This window comes from Rhinatrema bivittatum, chromosome 2 (genome assembly GCF_901001135.1).
Source record: "Rhinatrema bivittatum chromosome 2, aRhiBiv1.1, whole genome shotgun sequence".
NCBI classification, from domain to species: Eukaryota; Metazoa; Chordata; class Amphibia; order Gymnophiona; family Rhinatrematidae; genus Rhinatrema; species Rhinatrema bivittatum.
Window position 1 is genome coordinate 368,216,714 of NC_042616.1, and position 19,258 is coordinate 368,235,971.

General features: G+C 47.1%; 1 protein-coding gene across 1 annotated transcript in view; it reads right to left on the reverse strand.

Moving 5' to 3' along the window:
* LOC115084718 (aryl hydrocarbon receptor repressor-like) overlaps positions 1 to 19,258 on the reverse strand; it is a 304,930-nt gene that overhangs the window by 171,224 nt on the left and 114,448 nt on the right. Inside the window, exon 2 of the mRNA XM_029589943.1 lies at positions 847 to 980. Coding sequence (XP_029445803.1) covers positions 847 to 980 — 134 coding nt within the window. The remainder of the gene's footprint in view (positions 1 to 846; positions 981 to 19,258) is intronic.

The window sequence follows — 19,258 nt, forward strand, 5'->3', positions numbered from 1 at the left end:
AGGAGAAGTGGCCTCACGGGCAACCATAGTCCGATGGATCAAAGAAGTTATCAAGGCAGCCTACGTAGAGGCAGGCAAGCCTCCACCTCTACAAGTCAAGGCCCATTCCACTAGAGCCCAGGCAGTGGTATGGGTGGAAACCAAGATGCTGTCACCCGCCGAGATCTGTCGGGTGGTGACATGGTCCTCCATTCACACCTTCTCCAGGTTCTACCGCCTGGATGCCCAGGCTCTAGAGGACACCACATTCGCAAGGGCAGTACTAAGTGGGCTACGGGCAGCCTCCCACCTGGTTCGGGAGTAGCATTTGTACATCCCATTGGGCCTGGGTCCATCTGATACACGCTAGGAAATGGAGAAATTATTTACCTGATAATTTAGTTTTCCTTGGTGTAGACAGATGGAGTCAGCATCCCGCCCACGGCTGCCGAAAAACATGGAAACTTCGGGTGACAATCCCCGAGAGCAAGACAAACCCGGGTAAGCCAAGCTTCCCTCTAATTAAAACACCCATACCTACCGGGTGTCTGCGTTTCTCGGTTGAGTGCACTGGTGTTCTCCAGCCACATCAACCAGTACAAGTTAATCACTTTAACCAAGTTATTCAAGTTATTCAGTCACACATATATCTATAATTGCTTTTCGAAGAGAATACTGAAGAGCAGAGCTTCCTGCAGGGGTATATGTACTAGGGCTGACGTCAGATTGAAATCTGACTCTGTCTCCAACTGCTATCAGGAGCACACTATACCCATTGGTCCATCTGTCTACACTAAGGAAAACAAAATTATCAGGTAATTTCTCCAATTTGCTAGTGCTATTCAGCTGATGAAGGATTTGACTTACCAGGAAACCTGTAGTGCTGTCCAGCAGGCAGCGAACCCGACAAATGAAACAGCGATTCAGAAAAGATGAATACTCTGTTGGGGTACCTTCACATTCTTGTGCTTTAAACAGCTTGCTGAGTACATATTCTTCTCCTGCAAACAATGAGATATGGCTATTTCAAATTATAATCCCAGACTAGAAATGTTAATGGGCAGCCAAAAATTAATGTCGATGGTAAAGTAGGTTACAGAAATGTAGACATGAAAGACATCATGAAGTTTACAATAATTTTAATCAGTACCAGCTCTTGCTTTGAGAAGTTAGCCACATCTTGAAAAATCTGACAACATTTAAAACATGCTCAAAGTTAATTTTATTTCATTGTCTGTTTTCCTTTCTCTGTTTTGACAAAAACACAGCAAACAGAAAAGATTGATTGAACTGAACTACTTAATTTCCCAGTAGCTATGCTACAGTGGAAAGTTGAAGGGATTCCCTCCCCTAGCCTCCCAGCCATGTCATATAGTTTTTGTCTTGTTGGATTAGAGGTCTAGAATTCAAATGAAAGGTGCATTATGTGATAAAAAGAATTTAATGTTGCTATTACAGTATCAGAATAAATATGAAATGCTTAATATGCTTGCCATCACAGAGGCCTGCCCTATGCTGCTAAGAGGTAGTCTGACTAGGAACACTGTAAATAGGGTGGGAAAACTGACAGCTAACATTACACCTTGAGCTTGACTAAAATATAGGGAATAAAGGTAAAAGCAAATGTTAAGAATTGTATATAGAAGCTGTTAGAACATAATCTGAATTATTAGAAATCATTTGTTGCGGCTTGACGCTGCGAGAGTGGATGGTGGACCCTTGGGCCGGCCTACTGCAGATGATAGGGCAGGCCGGGAGGCGGAGACATAATCTGGCAAGGCTTCACCCGGAGCCTGGGACTCCCCCGGGAGGAGCCCGTAGGGGCCCGGGCCCTTGGGACTTAGGCGCTGCTATGAATGTCCAGAAAAGCTGAGGCGGAGGGAAGGCAGGAGGCCTATCAGCAGCAGAGATGGTTCATGTATTGCCAGTGAGACACAGAGAAAGACCAGGTCAGGGGACTGGCCCAGAAGGTACGCTGGGACCAGCGCAGGCAGGCAAGGATATGAGTCCGTGGTAACCCGGGTAGGGTTGACGGCAGGCTGTAGTGAGGTAGAAGGTAGACTGGAGACAGGGCAGGCCGCAGGCTGCGGCGACGTCCGAAGCAAACCAGGGACGAGCAGGCTGCGGGCTGGAGCGGAGTCAGAGGCAAACCGGAGTCGAGGCAGGCAGCGAGCTGTAGCGGAGTCAGAAGCAAACCGGAGTCAAGGCAGGCAGCGAGCTGTAGCGGAGTCAGAAGCAAACCGGAGTCAAGGCTGGAACCAGGCAGACAACAGGAACGCAACTGGAAGCAACTAGATAGCTGGGAACCTCGTTGCAAGGCGTTTACGGAATGTCTAAACGCTGGTTATATCGAGAGCCGAGCGTGACATCAGCCGAAAGGGCGGGACCGGGCTTCCGGGAGCTGCGCGCGCGAGGCCGGAGAGGAACAGGCCTGCAATGGCATCTGCCACATGGGAAGCGCGCAAACAGAGGGCCCAGTGGGACCTGGACCGGGCAGAATCCGGCGACCGCCGGAGCGGAGGTAGGTGGGCCTGAGCCCTATGAGGAGAGGGGCGGTCGGGACCGCAACATCATTTAGTATGTCTGCCTCAGTTTTCTGCAGAAAAGAGGAACCTGTCACAGGGTGTGAAACTGCCGGAAGCCAGCCAGCCAGGAAAGCTTCAGACAGCAATAGTCAGTTACTCTATCTGAAAAATCCCTCCTTTAGATGCACAACCACTGAACAGAAAATTCCCCTTGATAATAACGGCCTGTAAGATAAGCAGACCTAAGCAATGAAACAAGGCTTTCAACACAACTCAGGCGGGGTCATTTATTTCTGCAGAAAACTGTCAGTTGCACTAGTAAGGAAAGTATTAGGAAAGGTAATGTTGTAAATATCCCCTACCCCTCCCTCCTGTGTTTCCTGAGAGTGCTGATGAAAGGTGATAAGTTTAGGAAAGTACCAAGAAAGTAACAGGTTCTCTCAGCACCCCTCCCTTCTAATCTCCCCCTTTCACCACCCTTGCTTATGACCCAAGAGACCCAAGAAGAAACACAAGCTTATCAGCTAATAACATTAAGACTAAAGGCATAACCGCAAGGCTAATATGAGGAATAAGAAGGGTATAAAAAGGCCTCCCTTTCAATAGTTCGCTCGTGCCTGCGTAGTCAGCATCAGCCAGTGCTGGCTCTGTATGTACCCATTTGCCAAATGATTTGAAATAAAAAACTGAATTTCACGGAATCTTTTGTCTATTATCTGTTATCTTTCCCGAGAGGGAAAAGTGTTATTCTTCCTTCCCTGACAGATGGGGGCTCGTTGCGGGATCTGACATCATCCTGGCTACGGACACCTGCTGCTTGGAAAAAAGGGGAGACGCGTCCTGCTGGAATTTGCCAGCTGCCCTGCACCCATCACCGGGGTTCATGTCCAGGACTGATTGACCCAGCAACAGGTGAACTCAGTGAAACAGTCCCGCAGGCACGGGCGTCCACCACAAGGACCACCGATCGGCACCCGGTAAGCTTCTTGGCTATGTAAGGGTTTACCTGTGGTGGGTGAATTTGTGACTCCTGGAAGGTGTGTATGGTGAATGAGAATGAATCCTGCCCTCCTGGTGGGACGTAGACTGGTCCTAATTCTTGGTTCACATACTCCGCGAGGAGCTGGGCAGGAGAGGGAGAAGCGTAAGGACATTTGAGTGAGTGTGGCTAATTCCAGGGTCTCACATGGGGAACAAGGTACCTAGGCAGGAGTGGGTAAAATATAGTCCCGGTTCAATTCCCTCCGAAAGCCCGTTAGGAAAAATGTTAAAAATGTGGAAAGACAGGCCCTGTACTAAAGAGAAAGATAAGAAGAAAATGATATGAATGGTCAAAGCAGTGTATAAGACCACCAGCTTTTTATTGGTCCAAGTATGGAGCAGATGAAAACTGGCTGTGCCAGATGCTGAATTTGTATGTTAATGGGAAAACCCTGTTTTTCCAGGAGGAGTCAGCATATGCCTCCTGTTGGACTGGGGGCAGGGAGGTAATGTTACCAGTTCGGGTAAGAGAGCCTGAGGTTAAGACTCAGGCATACCGCACTGAGTCACGGGAGGAGATAGGAATTAAGAGGTGGGATCCCCTAGATTACTTACCTCCATTTGATCCAATTGTCCCTAAAGCCCCTCCTGCATATGAGGCAGGACTACCGCCACCACCAAATGCTCAGGTATTAGTAGATGTGCCAGCAGTGGTATCACCAAGGACAAGGGGGTGTAAGATCAATGATGGGAGGGGAAGTATGACCCTGACCATGACCCTGACATATGGGAAAAGATAGATGAAGCGGCAGCAGAGGAAGAAAAAGAGATAGAAGAAGAGGAAGCAGAACGAATAAGGAGGAGAGAAAGAGAACCCCCAGTATTAGCAAAAGAGGTACAACTGCTAGAGAAAAACATAGAACAGTATCCTTTTCCCAAGACCCCAATTTCAGGATATAGTAGGAAGTTTAGAAAATTAAAGGATGAGAAGCCTGAGCATCTGTGCCCCCTTAGGGAAGTACCGGTAGGGGGAGGGCAGATAGGATACATTAGTAGCCCGCTTACTAGTGCAGAAGTTAGGAGCTTCCAGAAGGAAATGAAATCCTTAAACCCGACAGGACTGGCAGAACAGGTAGACCAGTTCCTTGGCCCCTGTATTTATACATGGGAAGAATTAACCTCCATCATGGGAATCCTATTCACAGCAGAAGAGAAGGCTATGATTAGAGCAGCTGGAACAGGAGTACCAAGAAGATCTGGAGCCCCGTGGGGAACAAAAGTATCCCCTCCTTGACCCAGGGTGGAATCAGAGTTTACCCGTAGATAGGGGACATATGAGTGACTTACGAAACCTAATAGTAAGGGGAATAAAGGAAGCTGTCCCTCGAAACCAGAATGTGGCGAAAGCATTCGAAATTCAGCAGGAACGCGACAAGACTCCGTCAGCATTCCTGGAAAGAGTTAGGGCTCGAATGCGGCAGTATTCTGGCCTACCGGGGGACGATCTTCTCAGTCAGGGGTTGTTAAAAATAAACTGTCACAAAGGCCTTGCCAGATATTCAGAAAAAGTTGCAGAAGATGGAGGGGTGGAATGAAAAATCCATAGAAGAGTTGATAAAGGAGGCACAGAAAGTATAAGTAAAAAGAGAGGAAGAAAAACAGAAACGAAAAACAAAAATAATGGTTAATACAGTGAATGAGATAATAAAGCAGGAAACTCAGGAAAAAGACGGGGACTGAGGCAGAGGAAGAAATAGGGGAGGCTGGCCAAGAGGTAGGGGCCAAGGGCAAAGAGGCAGAGGCTATAGAGGAAGCCCCAGGTACAGAGGAGGATGGGACCCTAATCAGGCGGGAAGCTATCAGTGTGGACAGAAAGGACATTTCAAGAGAGAATGTCCCCGATAAAGAGAGAAGAAAGAGTCTTCTCAGTAATGGAGGATGAAAGTGAATAGGGGAGTCAGGGGCTACTTACTTTTAGATCCTGCCAAGATCCCTTGGTAAACTTAGAGGTGGGACCGCAAAGAGAAGAAATAATCTTATTAGTAGACACAGGAGCTGCTAGATCCTCAGTAGTAAGCTTACCAGCAGGGGTCAGGATAACACCCAAGAAGTTGACAGTTTCTGGAGTAAAAGGAGAACAATTTTCAGTCACTGTACTGGAAGAAACAAACATAAGGAGCCAGGGGAAGGAGGTGAAATGGAAACTCCTTTATATACCAGAAGCAGGATGCAACCTGCTAGGAAGGGATTTGTTAACCCAATTGGGGGTACATATCCAAGTGAAAGGAGATCAGCTTGTCATCCACATGAATCCACTCACACCCCAAGATGAGGAAGAGATAGAACCAGAGGTCTGGGTACGAGACTGAAATAGGGGAGGGTTGGATATAGCCCCTTTACAAATCAAGTTGAAAGAGAGGGAGGAGGTTGTATGCAGGAAACAATATCCTATCTCCCTGGAAGGGAGGAGGGGATTACAGCCAGTGCTTAATAAGCTGTTACAGGATGGGCTAATCAAACCCTGTATGTCTCCGTATAATATCCCCATTCTCCCCGTGAGAAAGCCAGACGGCACTTATAGATTAGTACAAGACTTGAGGGAACTAAATAATATTGTCCAAGTGCGTCATCCAGTGGTTCCCAATCCCTATCCGTTATTAAGTAAAATCCTTCGAGATCACAAGTGGTTTAGCGTCATTGACCGAAAAGACGCTTTTTGGGCATGCCCACTAGCCGAGAATAGCAGGGATATGTTTGCGTTTAAATGGGAAGACCGTACAGGAAGAAAGCAACAGTATAGGTGGAAGGTGCTTCCCCAAGGGTTCACGGAATCCCCAAACTTGTTTGGGCAGGTTCTAGAGCAGGTTCTAGAGGCATTTGATTTATCTAAAGGGACACACTTACTGCAATATGTTGATGATTTGCTGGTAGCAGGCAAAAAGAAGGAGAATGTTAAGAGAACCATGAATCTGCTACTCAATTTCCTGGGTAGACAGGGGCTGAGGGTCTCTAAAACAAAGCTGCAGTACATGGAGAATGAGGTAAAATATTTAGGGCATTTAATTAGTGAAGGACAAAGGAGAATAAATCCTGAAAGAATACAGGGGATAACAGAACAGCCTGTGCCAAGCACTAAAAAAGGATTGAGGAAATTCTTGGGATTAGTAGGATACTGCAGGCTGTGGATAGATTCATATGCCCAGAAAACGAAGCCTCTATATGCCAAACTAGTGAGGGAAGGGAATAGTGTCCAATGGACAACAGAAGAGGAGCAAATACTAGAGGATTTAAAGAAAGATCTAATCACTGCCCCGATGTTGGCACTGCCATCTTACTGCCATCTTACTCCCATCGCTCGAGAAACCCTTTCATTTATTTGTGACAACAGGAGAGGGAGCAGCATTAGGAGTCTTAACACAGACCTGGGCAGGAAAGAAGCACCCGGTAGCATTTCTTTCTAAACTGTTAGATCCAGTTTCACGGGGATGGCCAGTGTGTGTTCAAGTGGTAACCACAACAGCTTTGCTAGTAGAGGAAAGCAGGAAGCTCACTTTTGGGGGAGCCCTGATATTGAGTACCCCACATTCAGTCAGGTCCATCCTAACACAGCGAGCCCATAGGTGGCTCACGGACTCTAGGATACTGAAGTATGAAGCCATCTTAATGGAAAGGGATGATCTGGTATTAAACACAGATACATGCATAAATCCTGCTGAGTTCCTCCTGAGAGGGGGGGGGGGGGGAGGGAAGACAGATATAGTCCACGATTGTTTGGACATAATTGAGTACCAGACGAAAGTAAGACCAGACCTGTCTGACAGACCCTTGCACACGGGAAGGAAGCTGTTTGTGGATGGCTCATCCAGGTGTATCCAGGGAAAGTGACATAGTGGGTATGCCATGGTAAATGGAGAAACCCTAGAAATAATAGAATCAGGGAGGTTGCCTAACACTTGGTCAGCACAAACCTGTGAGTTGTATGCTCTTGACAGAGCACTAAAACTAATGGAAAAGGGAGAAGGAACAATATATACAATACGCTTTTGGTGTAGTTCATACATTCTGGAAAATCTGGAAAGAAAGGGGGCTCATAAATAGTCGAGGTAAAGAGCTTATACATGAAGAGCTGGTCATTCAAGTGCTGGAGCATTTGATGTTGCCATGAGAGGTGGCAATTGTTCGTGTACCAGGACACCAAAAATCTACTACTCCAGAGGCAAGGGGTAATAGACTTGCCAATGAGGCCGCAAGGAGAGCGGCAGAGAAAAACGAATGTATCAGTCTGTATACATTGATACCTGCCCTAATTCCAGTTAAAACCATACCTATCTTTACTGAAGGAGAACAAACCAAACTCATAGAGATAGGGATAATTCAAAGTGAAACAAGGGCCTGGTTACTTCCAGATGTGCACCAGATGTTGAATAGGTAGATCACACAAGAAGTGATGGCTGTTCTTCATCAAGGGAGCCACTGGGGGACCCAGGCCATGTGTGACATGATTTTAAGGAAATATGGCTGTATAGGGATCTATACAGTAGCAAAACAAATTTGTGAAAGATGTCCAGTGTGTCAAAAGATAAACAAAAAACTTTTGAGGAAAACAGTGCCAGGTGGAAGAGAACCTGGTTTGAGGCCTTCTAAAGCGTACGAATTGCCCCCTTCTCAGAGAGTTAAGTTCTTGCTGGTGATAGTGGATCACCTCACGGGCTGGGTAGAGGCTTTTTCCATGCCGTCGGCTACGGCACAGGGGGTTATAAAAATCTTCTTGGAACAAATCATACCGCGGTATGGTTTGGTAGAAAATATTGACTTAGATCAGGGGAGTCATTTCACTTCCAAGGTTCTACAGGGAGTCATGGAAGGGTTAGGACTCACCTGGCATCTACACACACCTTGGCATCCCCAATCCTTGGGGAAAGTGGAGAGAATGAATCAGACTTTGAAACAGCAAATTTCCAAATTGATGCTAGAAACTAAATTGCCCTGGACTAAGTGCTTACCCCTGGCCTTGCTATGGGTAAGGATCCACCCCAGGAAGGATGTGGGAGTATCGCCCTATGAAATGATGTTTGGCCTACCATATTTAGGAGGAAAAGGGGAGATTCCCACCTTTGAAACTAAAGATTTGTTTTTAAGAAACTATATACTGGCACTGTCCTCTTCATTGTCTTACCTTAGGCATAAAGGACTTTTGGCCCAGACACCCCCGCTGGATTTCATAGTACACCGGTTTCAGCCAGGAGACTGGGTGTTGATAAAAGTGTGGAAAGAATCCAAGCTGCAACCTAAGTGGGAAGGTCCGTTCCAAGTCCTGCTGACCACCGAGACTGCTGTAAGAACACAAGCAAAGGGGTGGACACATCATTCCCGAGTCAAGGGACCCGAAGAACCACCTTCTGACACCCAAAGCCAAAGGCCGACAACCCCAAAGACTTACCCCGAGGTGACCATCCTTCTCATTGGACTGTGAAGACTACGGATGACCCACTCAAGATAAAGATTACTACGAAAGACTGAAGGGACAATCATACATGGACAATGATAAGCTGCTAGAGTCTCTTGAGTTGGATCCATCGATAGAGAGTCTCTTGGGTTGGGATCCAGGCCTGGACGATAACCTTCTCTGGGATCCTAGGACCAGGTTTGAGAATATAGGTACACCATTAATTAATGGGTGGATGCTTGGGCCCTTAAACACTGTATGGCAGGGAAACTTTGAGACAGAAACAATTAGAATAGATAGGGGACCTCATCACTACCGAGACCAGACACGGGGGAATTAGTAACATATTGGTACATCACATACACTAGTACAGATGGCAGGAGACACTCTTGGTATTTCTTAAGAAAGCGGGGGACAGGTATTACGCTCTCCTCCTCCAGAGGGGAGGAGTTAGCAATCTGTTATCGCTCACCCCGCCAGGAGGGCGGAGTTAGCAATCTGTTCTGCTTTCCTCATGAAAGGGGGAGGAGTTATCAATCTGTCATGATCTGCTCCTCCAGAGGGGAGGAGTTAACTATCTGTAGTGCTTACCCCACCAGGAGGGCGGAGTTAGTAATCTGTTAGCGAACTGCTGTTCAATGCTCCTGTAAGGAAAGGAGGTAGCAATCTGTTATGGATCAGCTCCCCAGGAAGAGGAATTGGCAATCTGTTCAATGATACTCTTCTGAGGAGAGGAGCTAACAATAGGTATATTGTACTTCGCTACTGAGTTAGCAATCTATCATGCCTCTGCTACGGAGTAGCAATCTGTTATATATAGGCTGCTGGCAAGTCCCATAGAAAGAGGAGGTAGCTATCTATATAATACTTCCGTAAGCGGTGTTAGTGGTCGGTAGTGGTTGGCTCCCACAGAGTGACAGTAGTGTAAGGAATGACCACTTGGAGGAAATGGTGAATCCCTGGGCCGATGGCAGATGACAGCGCCCCCAGGAGGAGATCCTGAGAGGAACCACCGCCTAGGCTAGAATATGAAATAAACACAAAAAGTTCTTTATTAGGCTGGAAGCTGGACTACCAATGGTGGCAGTAGTGAGTCGATGTGTCCGGCAGGGCTGAAGTCCTTCTGATACTGGAATATAATCTCTGGGTTGCTGAGCTGTAGAGAGAGACTAGAAGTAGTGAGTAGACAGGGTATACTGGATACAAGATGGTACACTCACAATAGTAGATATCTGCAATGGTCTCTATGCCACAGAGTCTTCAGTACATTCAGGAACAGGAGCCGTAGGCGAGCACTGGTTCCTATAAACAGTCTGTAATAGGAACTCACAATAGCTGTATATGAAATGGCTTCTAGAGTAGAAGATTCTAGGAACATGGGCCCTCGTGGAGTAGAAGATTCTAGGAACATGGGCCCTCGTGGAGCGAGTACCGGTTCCTATGTGCAATCTTGCCAATGTAACTCATGATCTCCGTACCTGCGATAACGTCTTGGATGGAAGGGAGTCTCCAGAGCTATATGAATGTAGGCCCTCGTGGAGCGAGTACCAATTCCTATCTACAATAGAACTCACAGTGTTCACGTCCGCGATCGCTTCCAGGCAATGAGGAGTCTGAGTATTCAGGGACGTAGGCCCTCGAGGAGCGAGTACCGGATCCCGTCTTGGCAATCTGAAATCAAGAAGAGAGAGCGGAGCCCCCGTGGAGCGGGTACTTCTGGTAAGTTTGAAAAGGCCAAGCAGTGGAGAAGGATTCCCCTCGCTGACTTGGATCGTTGTTGCAAGTATCGTGGACTGCCGAAGCAAGTCCTGTTGGAGTTCCTTGCTAACTCGTTAGAGGTTAGCAAACAAAGACCTTTTAAAGTGAAAATGGATGACATCACTATGGGGGGACAGCCCCGAGGTTCGCGCCCTTGCTGGTAAAAAGTCTGGAGCATGCGCGAGCGCCCTTAAGTTATCAGGAACATGGCTGATCTGTAGCATCAAGCCAGCCTGGGGACACCGGGACCAAGAGGCAGGGAGAAGCCACGGCTGCATCTGTCCATCAGAGCTGAAGGGAGTCACTCCCAAGGTAGAGAGGGTGGAGCGAGGGCAAGAAGAGGCACAAGCTCAACAACAGGAGAGCTTGAATTCTTCGAAATAATTTGTATGAATGGTTCACATCTGTTAGGAGCAAGAAGGAGAGAATTTTGAGCAAAACTGGCGGGGGACAGACCTATGTGGGATCAAGAAAGCCTGCCAGTGGTGGTACTAGTGTTATCAATACTAGTCATGTTAATCCTGGGAATTGAAATATTCTTTTGCTTTTACACACAGAGGTGGTTAGGAAAGGAGAAAGAAACCCACAATGAGGAAAGTGTGGGTACTGTGGATTCTTGCTCCACTGTGGTATTGGATACCCACCCAAGCATATCACCGCCCCTGGATGCTGGAACATTACCAAGCCCAGGATAGATATCTGAGGGTGGGGGAGTATCCAGTACTACAATGGTTCAATGTAACCTGGAATAAGGCACCAGAAGCTCTTATGTTTGATGCTTGCCAAATACTGAGGTGTGGTAACGTAGTAGCCCAAAAAGCACTGTCAAAATATGACCTGTATATGTGTGCCGAAGAAGTAGCCCCGTACTCCTGGCATCCTCCATGTATAAGGGGAAAGTCTAATTGGTGGAGCACTGGGGAAGCAGGAAGGGATAGAATAGAAGATTTTGAGGTAAATAACCCAGACATAGACTTACTAGATGCCATTAGCATGATCAGAGGGCCACCCATCCCTGCCTGTAAGGACTTACAATGTAACCCCCTTGTATTGACTGACAAAGTGGGGTACCAGGACCAAAGGGAAAAGTATCGGGAATGGGTTGAGGGATTATACACCTTAAGGGTACGAATGGATGACGATAGATATGTGGTGAGATTTAGAATTATGACCCTAAATCAAACAGAATAATTAACAATGAAGCTTTTAAGTCCATATTCAATGACCCAAAATAGTGAAGACTGTAACGGTAGATGAGTTAAACAAAACCCTAGAAATTGAGACTGGATACGGGGAATTGAATGTCTGGATGGAATGGGCCAAATATACCGCGAAATCCCTAGATAAGACTGACTGCTATGCATGTGCAGCAGGTAAGCCCATGGCTGAAATTGTGCCAGCTCCCTTTGGGTGGGATAACAACCTTGAAGACATGAAATGTATCCTGGCCCTGTACCAAGAGAAAAAGGCCTGGAACAGTACCAACTGTACTCGATTGGCCCTTTGGTTTCCTGCTTTGGCACCACAAGAATTGCGGATACCCCCAGTTTTCTCCCCAAGCACGGAAAAGCATACTGCTTGCATCTCAAGGCAGGCAGTGTTGAATTCCCGGCAATTAGGAGAATTCGAAGGATGTAAACCAGTACAGCATATGGCAGGAGAAAAGGAGGGGCAGACCTATTCTAATCTACGGATAGGCCGACAGGATCTTTGGTGGTACTCTGGAGGAAGATGACTGTGGGCAACATTACCTTCCCAATGGGTTGGCACATGCGCAATGGTACGATTGGCAGTTCCTTTCACCCTGGCATTCCAAATAGACAAAGAGGAGAAAGGGAATAGGACAAAAAGAAGTGTCACAACCTTTCTGGAGGGAGGAAGGGAAGGCGAGGATGCAGTAAAAGGATACTTTGATGAAGGAGTATATTTGGATCTGATAGGGGTTCCAAGGGGGGGTCTCTGATGAATTCAAGGCTAGGAATCCAATAACTACAGGGTTTGAGTCCATTCTCCATGGGTCACAATCAATAAAAATGTTGACTGGATAAATTACAACTATTATAACCAACAATGGTTCCTTAACCATTCCTGGGACGCTGTCTGAGGAATCATTGAACAGCTGTCTGCCACAAGCAAGATGACCCTAGAAAATAGGATGGTCCTGGATATGATATTAGCAGATAAAGGGGGAGGGGGTATGTGTAATGTTGGGAGGGGAATGTTGCACATACATCCCTAATAATACTGTCCCAGATGGATCAATTAGTAGGGCTCTGCAAGGGCTCACAGCACTATCTAACGAATTTGCCAGAAATGCAGGAAAGGAGGAGATTCCCGGTGGTAGGATGGTTTGAAAGTATATTTGGGAAATGGAAGCATGTGATAATTCAAATTGTGACTACACTGGGAATAGTAGGCAGGCATCCTAGTGGCGATAGGCTGCTGTCTTATTCCCTGTGCTAGAGGACTCACCCAAAGGCTGATTGAGATAGCCATTACCAAAAAGATGCCCTAGAGACAATGAGACTATTAGAGGACCAGGAAACGAGGACCGCAAGGTCCAACGAATATCAGGAAGAAATATATCAGGAATTGGTGGGAAAGCAGGAAATATATCAGGAACTGGAAAGAAGAGAAGCCATGAGTATAGAGGAAGCTTGAGGTCCTGAGGAAAGCTCTGACAGATACATATGCCTTTGCTTTTGTATGAAATAGCAACAAAGTATGAAAATAAAAAGGAGGGACTGTGATAAATAGAATTTAATGTTCCTATTACAGTATCAGAATAAATATGAAATGCTTAATATGCTTGCCATCACAGAGGCCTGCCCTCTGCTGCTAAGAGGTAGTCTGACTAGGAACACTGTAAATAGGGTGGGAAAACTGACAGCTAACATTACACCTTGAGCTTGGCTAAAATATAGGGAATAAAGGTAAAAGCAAATGTTAAGAATTGTATATAGAAGCTGTTAGAACATAATCTGAATTATTAGAAATCATTTAGTATGTCTGCCTCAGTTTTCTGCAAAAAAGAGGAACCTGTCACAGGGTGTGAAACTGCCAGAAGCCAGCCAGCCAGGAAAGCTTCAGACAGCAATATTCAGTTATTCTATCTGAAAACCCCCTCCTTTAGATACACAACCACTGAACAGAAAATTCCCCTTGATATTAACGGCCTGTAAGATAAGCAGACCTAAGCAATGAAACAAGGCTTTCAACACAACTCAGGCGGGGTCATTTATTTCTGCAGAAAACTGTCAGTTGCGCTAGTAAGGAAAGTATTAGGAAAGGTAATGTTGTAAATATCCCCTACCCCTCCCTCCTGTGTTTCCTGAGAGTGTTGATGAAAGGTGATAAGTTTAGGAAAGTACCAAGAAAGTAACAGGTTTTCTCAGCACCCCTCCCTTCTAATCTCCCCCTTTCACCACCCTTGCTTATGACCCAAGAGACCCAAGAAGAAACACAAGCTTATCAGCTAATAACATTAAGACTAAAGGCATAACCGCAAGGCTAAAATGAGGAATAAGAGGGGTATAAAAAGGCCTCCCTTTCAATAGTTCGCTCGTGCCTGCTCAGTCAGCATCAGCCAGTGTTGGCTCTGTATGTACCCATTTGCCAAATGATTTGAAATAAAAGACTGCATTTCACTAAATCTTTTGTCTGTTCACTGTTATCTTTCCCGAGAGGGAAAAGTGTTATTCTTCCTTCCCTGACACATTACAAATCCTAAAACATAAAGGGGTAAACTTTCAGTATGGCACATAACTGTAAACTTAGGTGTTCTCGAAATCCTGTATAAAACAAGACAATTTTTAAAACAAAAGATACCTGTGTACATGGAGTATGAAAATCAGATTTTTAGGTAAGTAAATGCATGAAAGTACATTCATGTGACGTAAAATGTTGTATAAAGTTAGGGTTGTCAGCGGCCTGCAATCTGTGTGTACCTTTGAAAATGAAAGATATATATGTACATCTCAGCTCCTTTTTTATGCAGACAAGTTTGTGCATGATATGAAAATACATGTATACTTGCAGATAACTGAAAATCCACATGTAAGTAAATTGTTCATGGACAGTGCAGAAGCTGCAAGAGGCAATATCAACAGCAATATTAAAGGGAAAAGAAAAATGTGGGGTTAGTAGGCCCTGACCATTGTTCCTAACCATTAACATTTATAGTTTTGGAACAATGGTCAGGGCCTACTCTTTCTGTGTGATTGGTGTAAGCAGAAAAAAAGAAGTACATCAGCCTTTGTAAGCCAGAGATCATGGGTGGAGTTTGAGGGGTATGGGGAGGCACTGCCCTACCAAACATAAGGGTCAACCAGCAAAAACAGTTGAATTGACCCATGCGGATCAGAATCAGAAGGAACTTATGTTGGCCTGTGTGGGCATGGGCTAAGAGAAGAAGTTAGCACTGGCTGGAAGGAGGAGGAGAAGGAGGCTGCACGTGCAAAGGAGGAAACAGTAGCAGATTAACAGGCTTGGTGAGGAGGGAGGTCATGGAAGGAAGGGAAAAGCATTTAGGTTAGGAAAGAGTTCTGAAGTCAGGTCTGGGGATGTATGTGAGAGAAATTTAGTGGGAGGAGAGAGAAAGTACGGCTTCCTCTACTAACCTATTCTAATCTGAGATGGGGGATAAGAAGCTTGTGCTTTCCTCCCCACTAATCTATGCCAGTCTCAGGCCTGGTGCAGGAATTGTCCCACAAATTAAGCAAACTCCACTTAAGGTCAGGTAATGTGGAGTTGTCATCCTAGGAGCAGATAATCAGTTTTATAATATGTTGCAGTTGGTTTCTGAATTTCTGAATGTTGTGATACTTTACATTAAAGAGAAAAGTCATAGTTTTACTCAGAATAAACTATAAATACTAACGTGGAAAATGCACATAATATTCAAGCAAGTCTCTACAGCATTATTGTTCTAGGAGAAATGCCCAAAATATTTCCTTGTGACAAATTTATCTGGTTTTTCCTTTACAAGGTATTGATTCCACTGTAATCCACTCAGAAGTGCACATACGCCAGATTGTATGTTTTTTGCTAGTACTAGCTACTTCTTTCCAGTCCTGCTTATATACATTATGGGTTGGGCAATTTTCAAACTGTCCACACTAGGACAAAGTCCATAAATCCTATTTACCTGCAGACTTTACATTGGTTCTTAAAGTGAAACTATGTGTGTACTTTCACTTTGAAACTTGTCGTAGATACAAAGTGCTTAAGGACATTTTCACCTGCTTTTTGTGTGGGTACCTTTTTCATGAAAAATAACAGGTGTAGATTTGAAATGCAATCTACATGTGTTGTTTTCCTCCTCCAACTTAAACACACTTTGAGAATGCCTCCTTTGAACATGGCTAAAAGTACACACATTGTGGAACAGTGTTATAATGAGGGAGGGCAATGTTCACAAGTGACATTTAAATGGCTTTGAAAATTGTCCTCCATAAGTTTCACTATTCTGAGGATTTTATGCATAGGTCAAATAATTTTAGTGCCATGTGTAAGCCCATGAACAGTGAACACTCATCTCAAGAGTAATGTGCATAGAGAACACTGGTCTATAGCCAAAATGTTTCTGAAATGAATGTAGTCATATTTTACTGAATCTGGGTCATTGAGAACGAAAATGATGCTTAAAAATGTTGATTGTCTTTCATTTTCAAAATATGCTACTGGGTTGGTATACATGACCTTTGACTTGGAAATTGCGGAGGATAAGTGGGTTAAGAAGGGAAAGGATCTCAAATTAAACCAGAAATGACTAATATACATCTTTGACGGAATCTATGACTGGATTTGTTCAGTACTTGCTTTTTGGGCACAATAATGAATGATAAGGCAACCAGGAATGGAGAGAAATTCCCACACTAGAAGAATCACACATCACATGAAGGGTAGCATGGAGCAAGCGTATTGTGATGCAGTACAACCTGGCCCAGGGCAGAAACAGCTAGGATATAGGAAAACAGTCATAGCCAATGCCAAATAGACACCAGAGGGCCTATTTCAGACCGTACGAAAGTGCCCGGGAGAGGGGCACCAGCCCGCTCTCCCACCGAAAGAGACAAATAACTGTGCCCTGCATCCCGCAGGGAGCACAGAAGAGAAGGCCTGAAGAAAATCACACGGATGTGATGCAGCTGACAAGGAAGGTACACTCCCTGCGCAGAGGCTAGGGAGAAAGACGAGGGGGGGGGGGGGGGGGGAAGACACCAGAGGGCGAGCAGGAGGGCGGCGAGAACTACACTTCCCAGGTTCCCTGAACCGGCACCTGATCCTTGGCTGGAGAGTGAGCAGGAACAGGTGGAGGAAATAGGGACTGATGCCTATGACTCAGCAGAGTCCATGGAAGCAGAGGAAGAGGGCGTGCCAGCGTAGTGGAACAGGCCACAAAAGCCCAGCTATGCAGAGTCAGGGGAGGAGGAGATGGAGGTAAGCTGGGGAGAGGAAAGCTCCAGCTGTTCCTCTATGGAGGTGGAATAACCAGGAGGTTGGGGGATGGGCAAACACTGTGTTTGTACAAGGAGGGTTGAGAAAAGTTGGAAAGGAATTGTTGTTTTAAATGCTGTTTAATTCTGGCTGGTTTAGGCGAACCTAAGCGTTTAGGCTTGGGCAGGCTAAGACAACCAGGCATTACTATATGGGCTGCAGCCGGTGAGGCTACAGGACCACATTAAACCAGTTTGTGATAAAGACCTTTTTCTGTGTACTGTTTGGGAGTGCCAGGACTAGGCCTGGCACTCTGACTAGAGGCTTGGAGGAGTCCATAGCAGCGGTGTGCAGGAGCTGTGCGATTGGACAGGAAGTGGTATAGGAGCGGAGAGGGATCCCTGAAGCCCAGCAGAGCCCACACAGAGTGCTGAGCGGAGGGCCGTGATCGTGACAGTATTGGTTCTCAAATTGAAACTGAGCAAGTTTGTAACAAAAAACGTTATTATGATTACAAGAAGTTCCTAGTGTGCAAAGTAGTAAAAAATCACAAGGCATTCAAGTCCCCCAACTTGATCCCATGTTTTGCCTGTAGGCTGCATTGGGAGGGACGAAACATACAAACATTCAAAAACTGCAGCAAAATAGAAAAACACAAAATCAGTGAAGGACACACAGAAATGGTACAACAGAATATGGACAAAATATAAACATGCTATAAAAACAGCTTAAGGGGTAGCAATACATACCTCAAAGTTAGAAACAATAAGGGGCGGATTTTAAAACGAGCGCGAATAGCCTACTTTTGTTTGCGCTCCAGGCGCAAACAAAAGTACGCTGGATTTTAGTAGATACGCGCGGAGCCGCGCGTATCCGCTAAAATCCTGGATCGGCGCGCGCAAGGCTATCGATTTCGTATAGCCGGCGCGCGCCGAACCGCGCTGCCTACCCCCGTTCCCTCCAAGGCCGCTCCGAAATCGGAGCGGCCTCGGAGGAAACTTTCCTTTGCCCTCCCCTCACCTTCCCCTCCCTTCCCCTACCTAACCCACCCGCCCGGCCCTGTCTAAACCCCCCCCTTACCTTTGTCGGGGGATTTACGCCTCCCTCTGGGAGGCGTAAATCCCCGCGCGCGAGCGGGCCTCCTGTGCGCCGGGCCGCGACCTGGGGGCGGGTACGGAGGGCGCGGCCACGCCCCCGGACCGCCCCGGGCCGTAGCCACGCCCCCGTACCCGCCCCCAAAACGCTGCCGACACGCCCCCGAAACGCCGCGACGACCGGGCCCGCCCCCCGACACGCCCCCCTCGGAGAACCCCGGGACGTACGCGAGTCCCGGGGCTCTGCGCGCGCCGGGAGGCCTATGTAAAATAGGCTTCCCGGCGCGCAGGGCCCTGCTCGCGTAAATCCGCCCGGTTTTGGGCGGATTTACGCGAGCAGGGCTCTGAAAATCCGCCCCTAAGGGGCGGATTTTAAAACGAGCGCGAATAGCCTACTTTTGTTTGCGCTCCAGGCGCAAACAAAAGTACGCTGGATTTTAGTAGATACGCGCGGAGCCGCGCATATCCGCTAAAATCCTGGATCGGTGCGCACAAGGCTATCGATTTTGTATAGCCGGCGCGCGCCGAGCCGCGCAGCCTACCCCCGTTCCCTCCAAGGCCGCTCCGAAATCGGAGCGGCCTCGGAGGGAACTTTCCTTTGCCCTCCCCTCACCTTCCCCTCCCTTCCCCTACCTAACCCACCCGCCCGGCCCTGTCTAAACCCCCCCCTTACCTTTGTCGGGGGATTTACGCCTCCCAGAGGGAGGCGTAAATCCCCGCGTGTCAGCGGGCCTCCTGCGCGCCGGGACGCGACCTGGGGGCGGGTCCGGAGGGCGCGGCCATGCCCCTGGGCCCGCCCCCGGAACGCTCCCGACACGCCCCGAAAACGCCGCACGGTTCGGGCCCGCCCCCCGACATGCCCCCCGACACGCCCCCTCCGAAAACCCCGGGACTTACGCGAGTCCCGGGGCTCTGCACGCGCCGGTAGGCCTATGTAAAATAGGCTTCCCGGCGCGCAGGGCCCTGCTCGCGTAAATCCGCCCGGTTTTGGGCGGATTTACGCGAGCAGGGCTCTGAAAATCCGCCCCTAAGTGTAG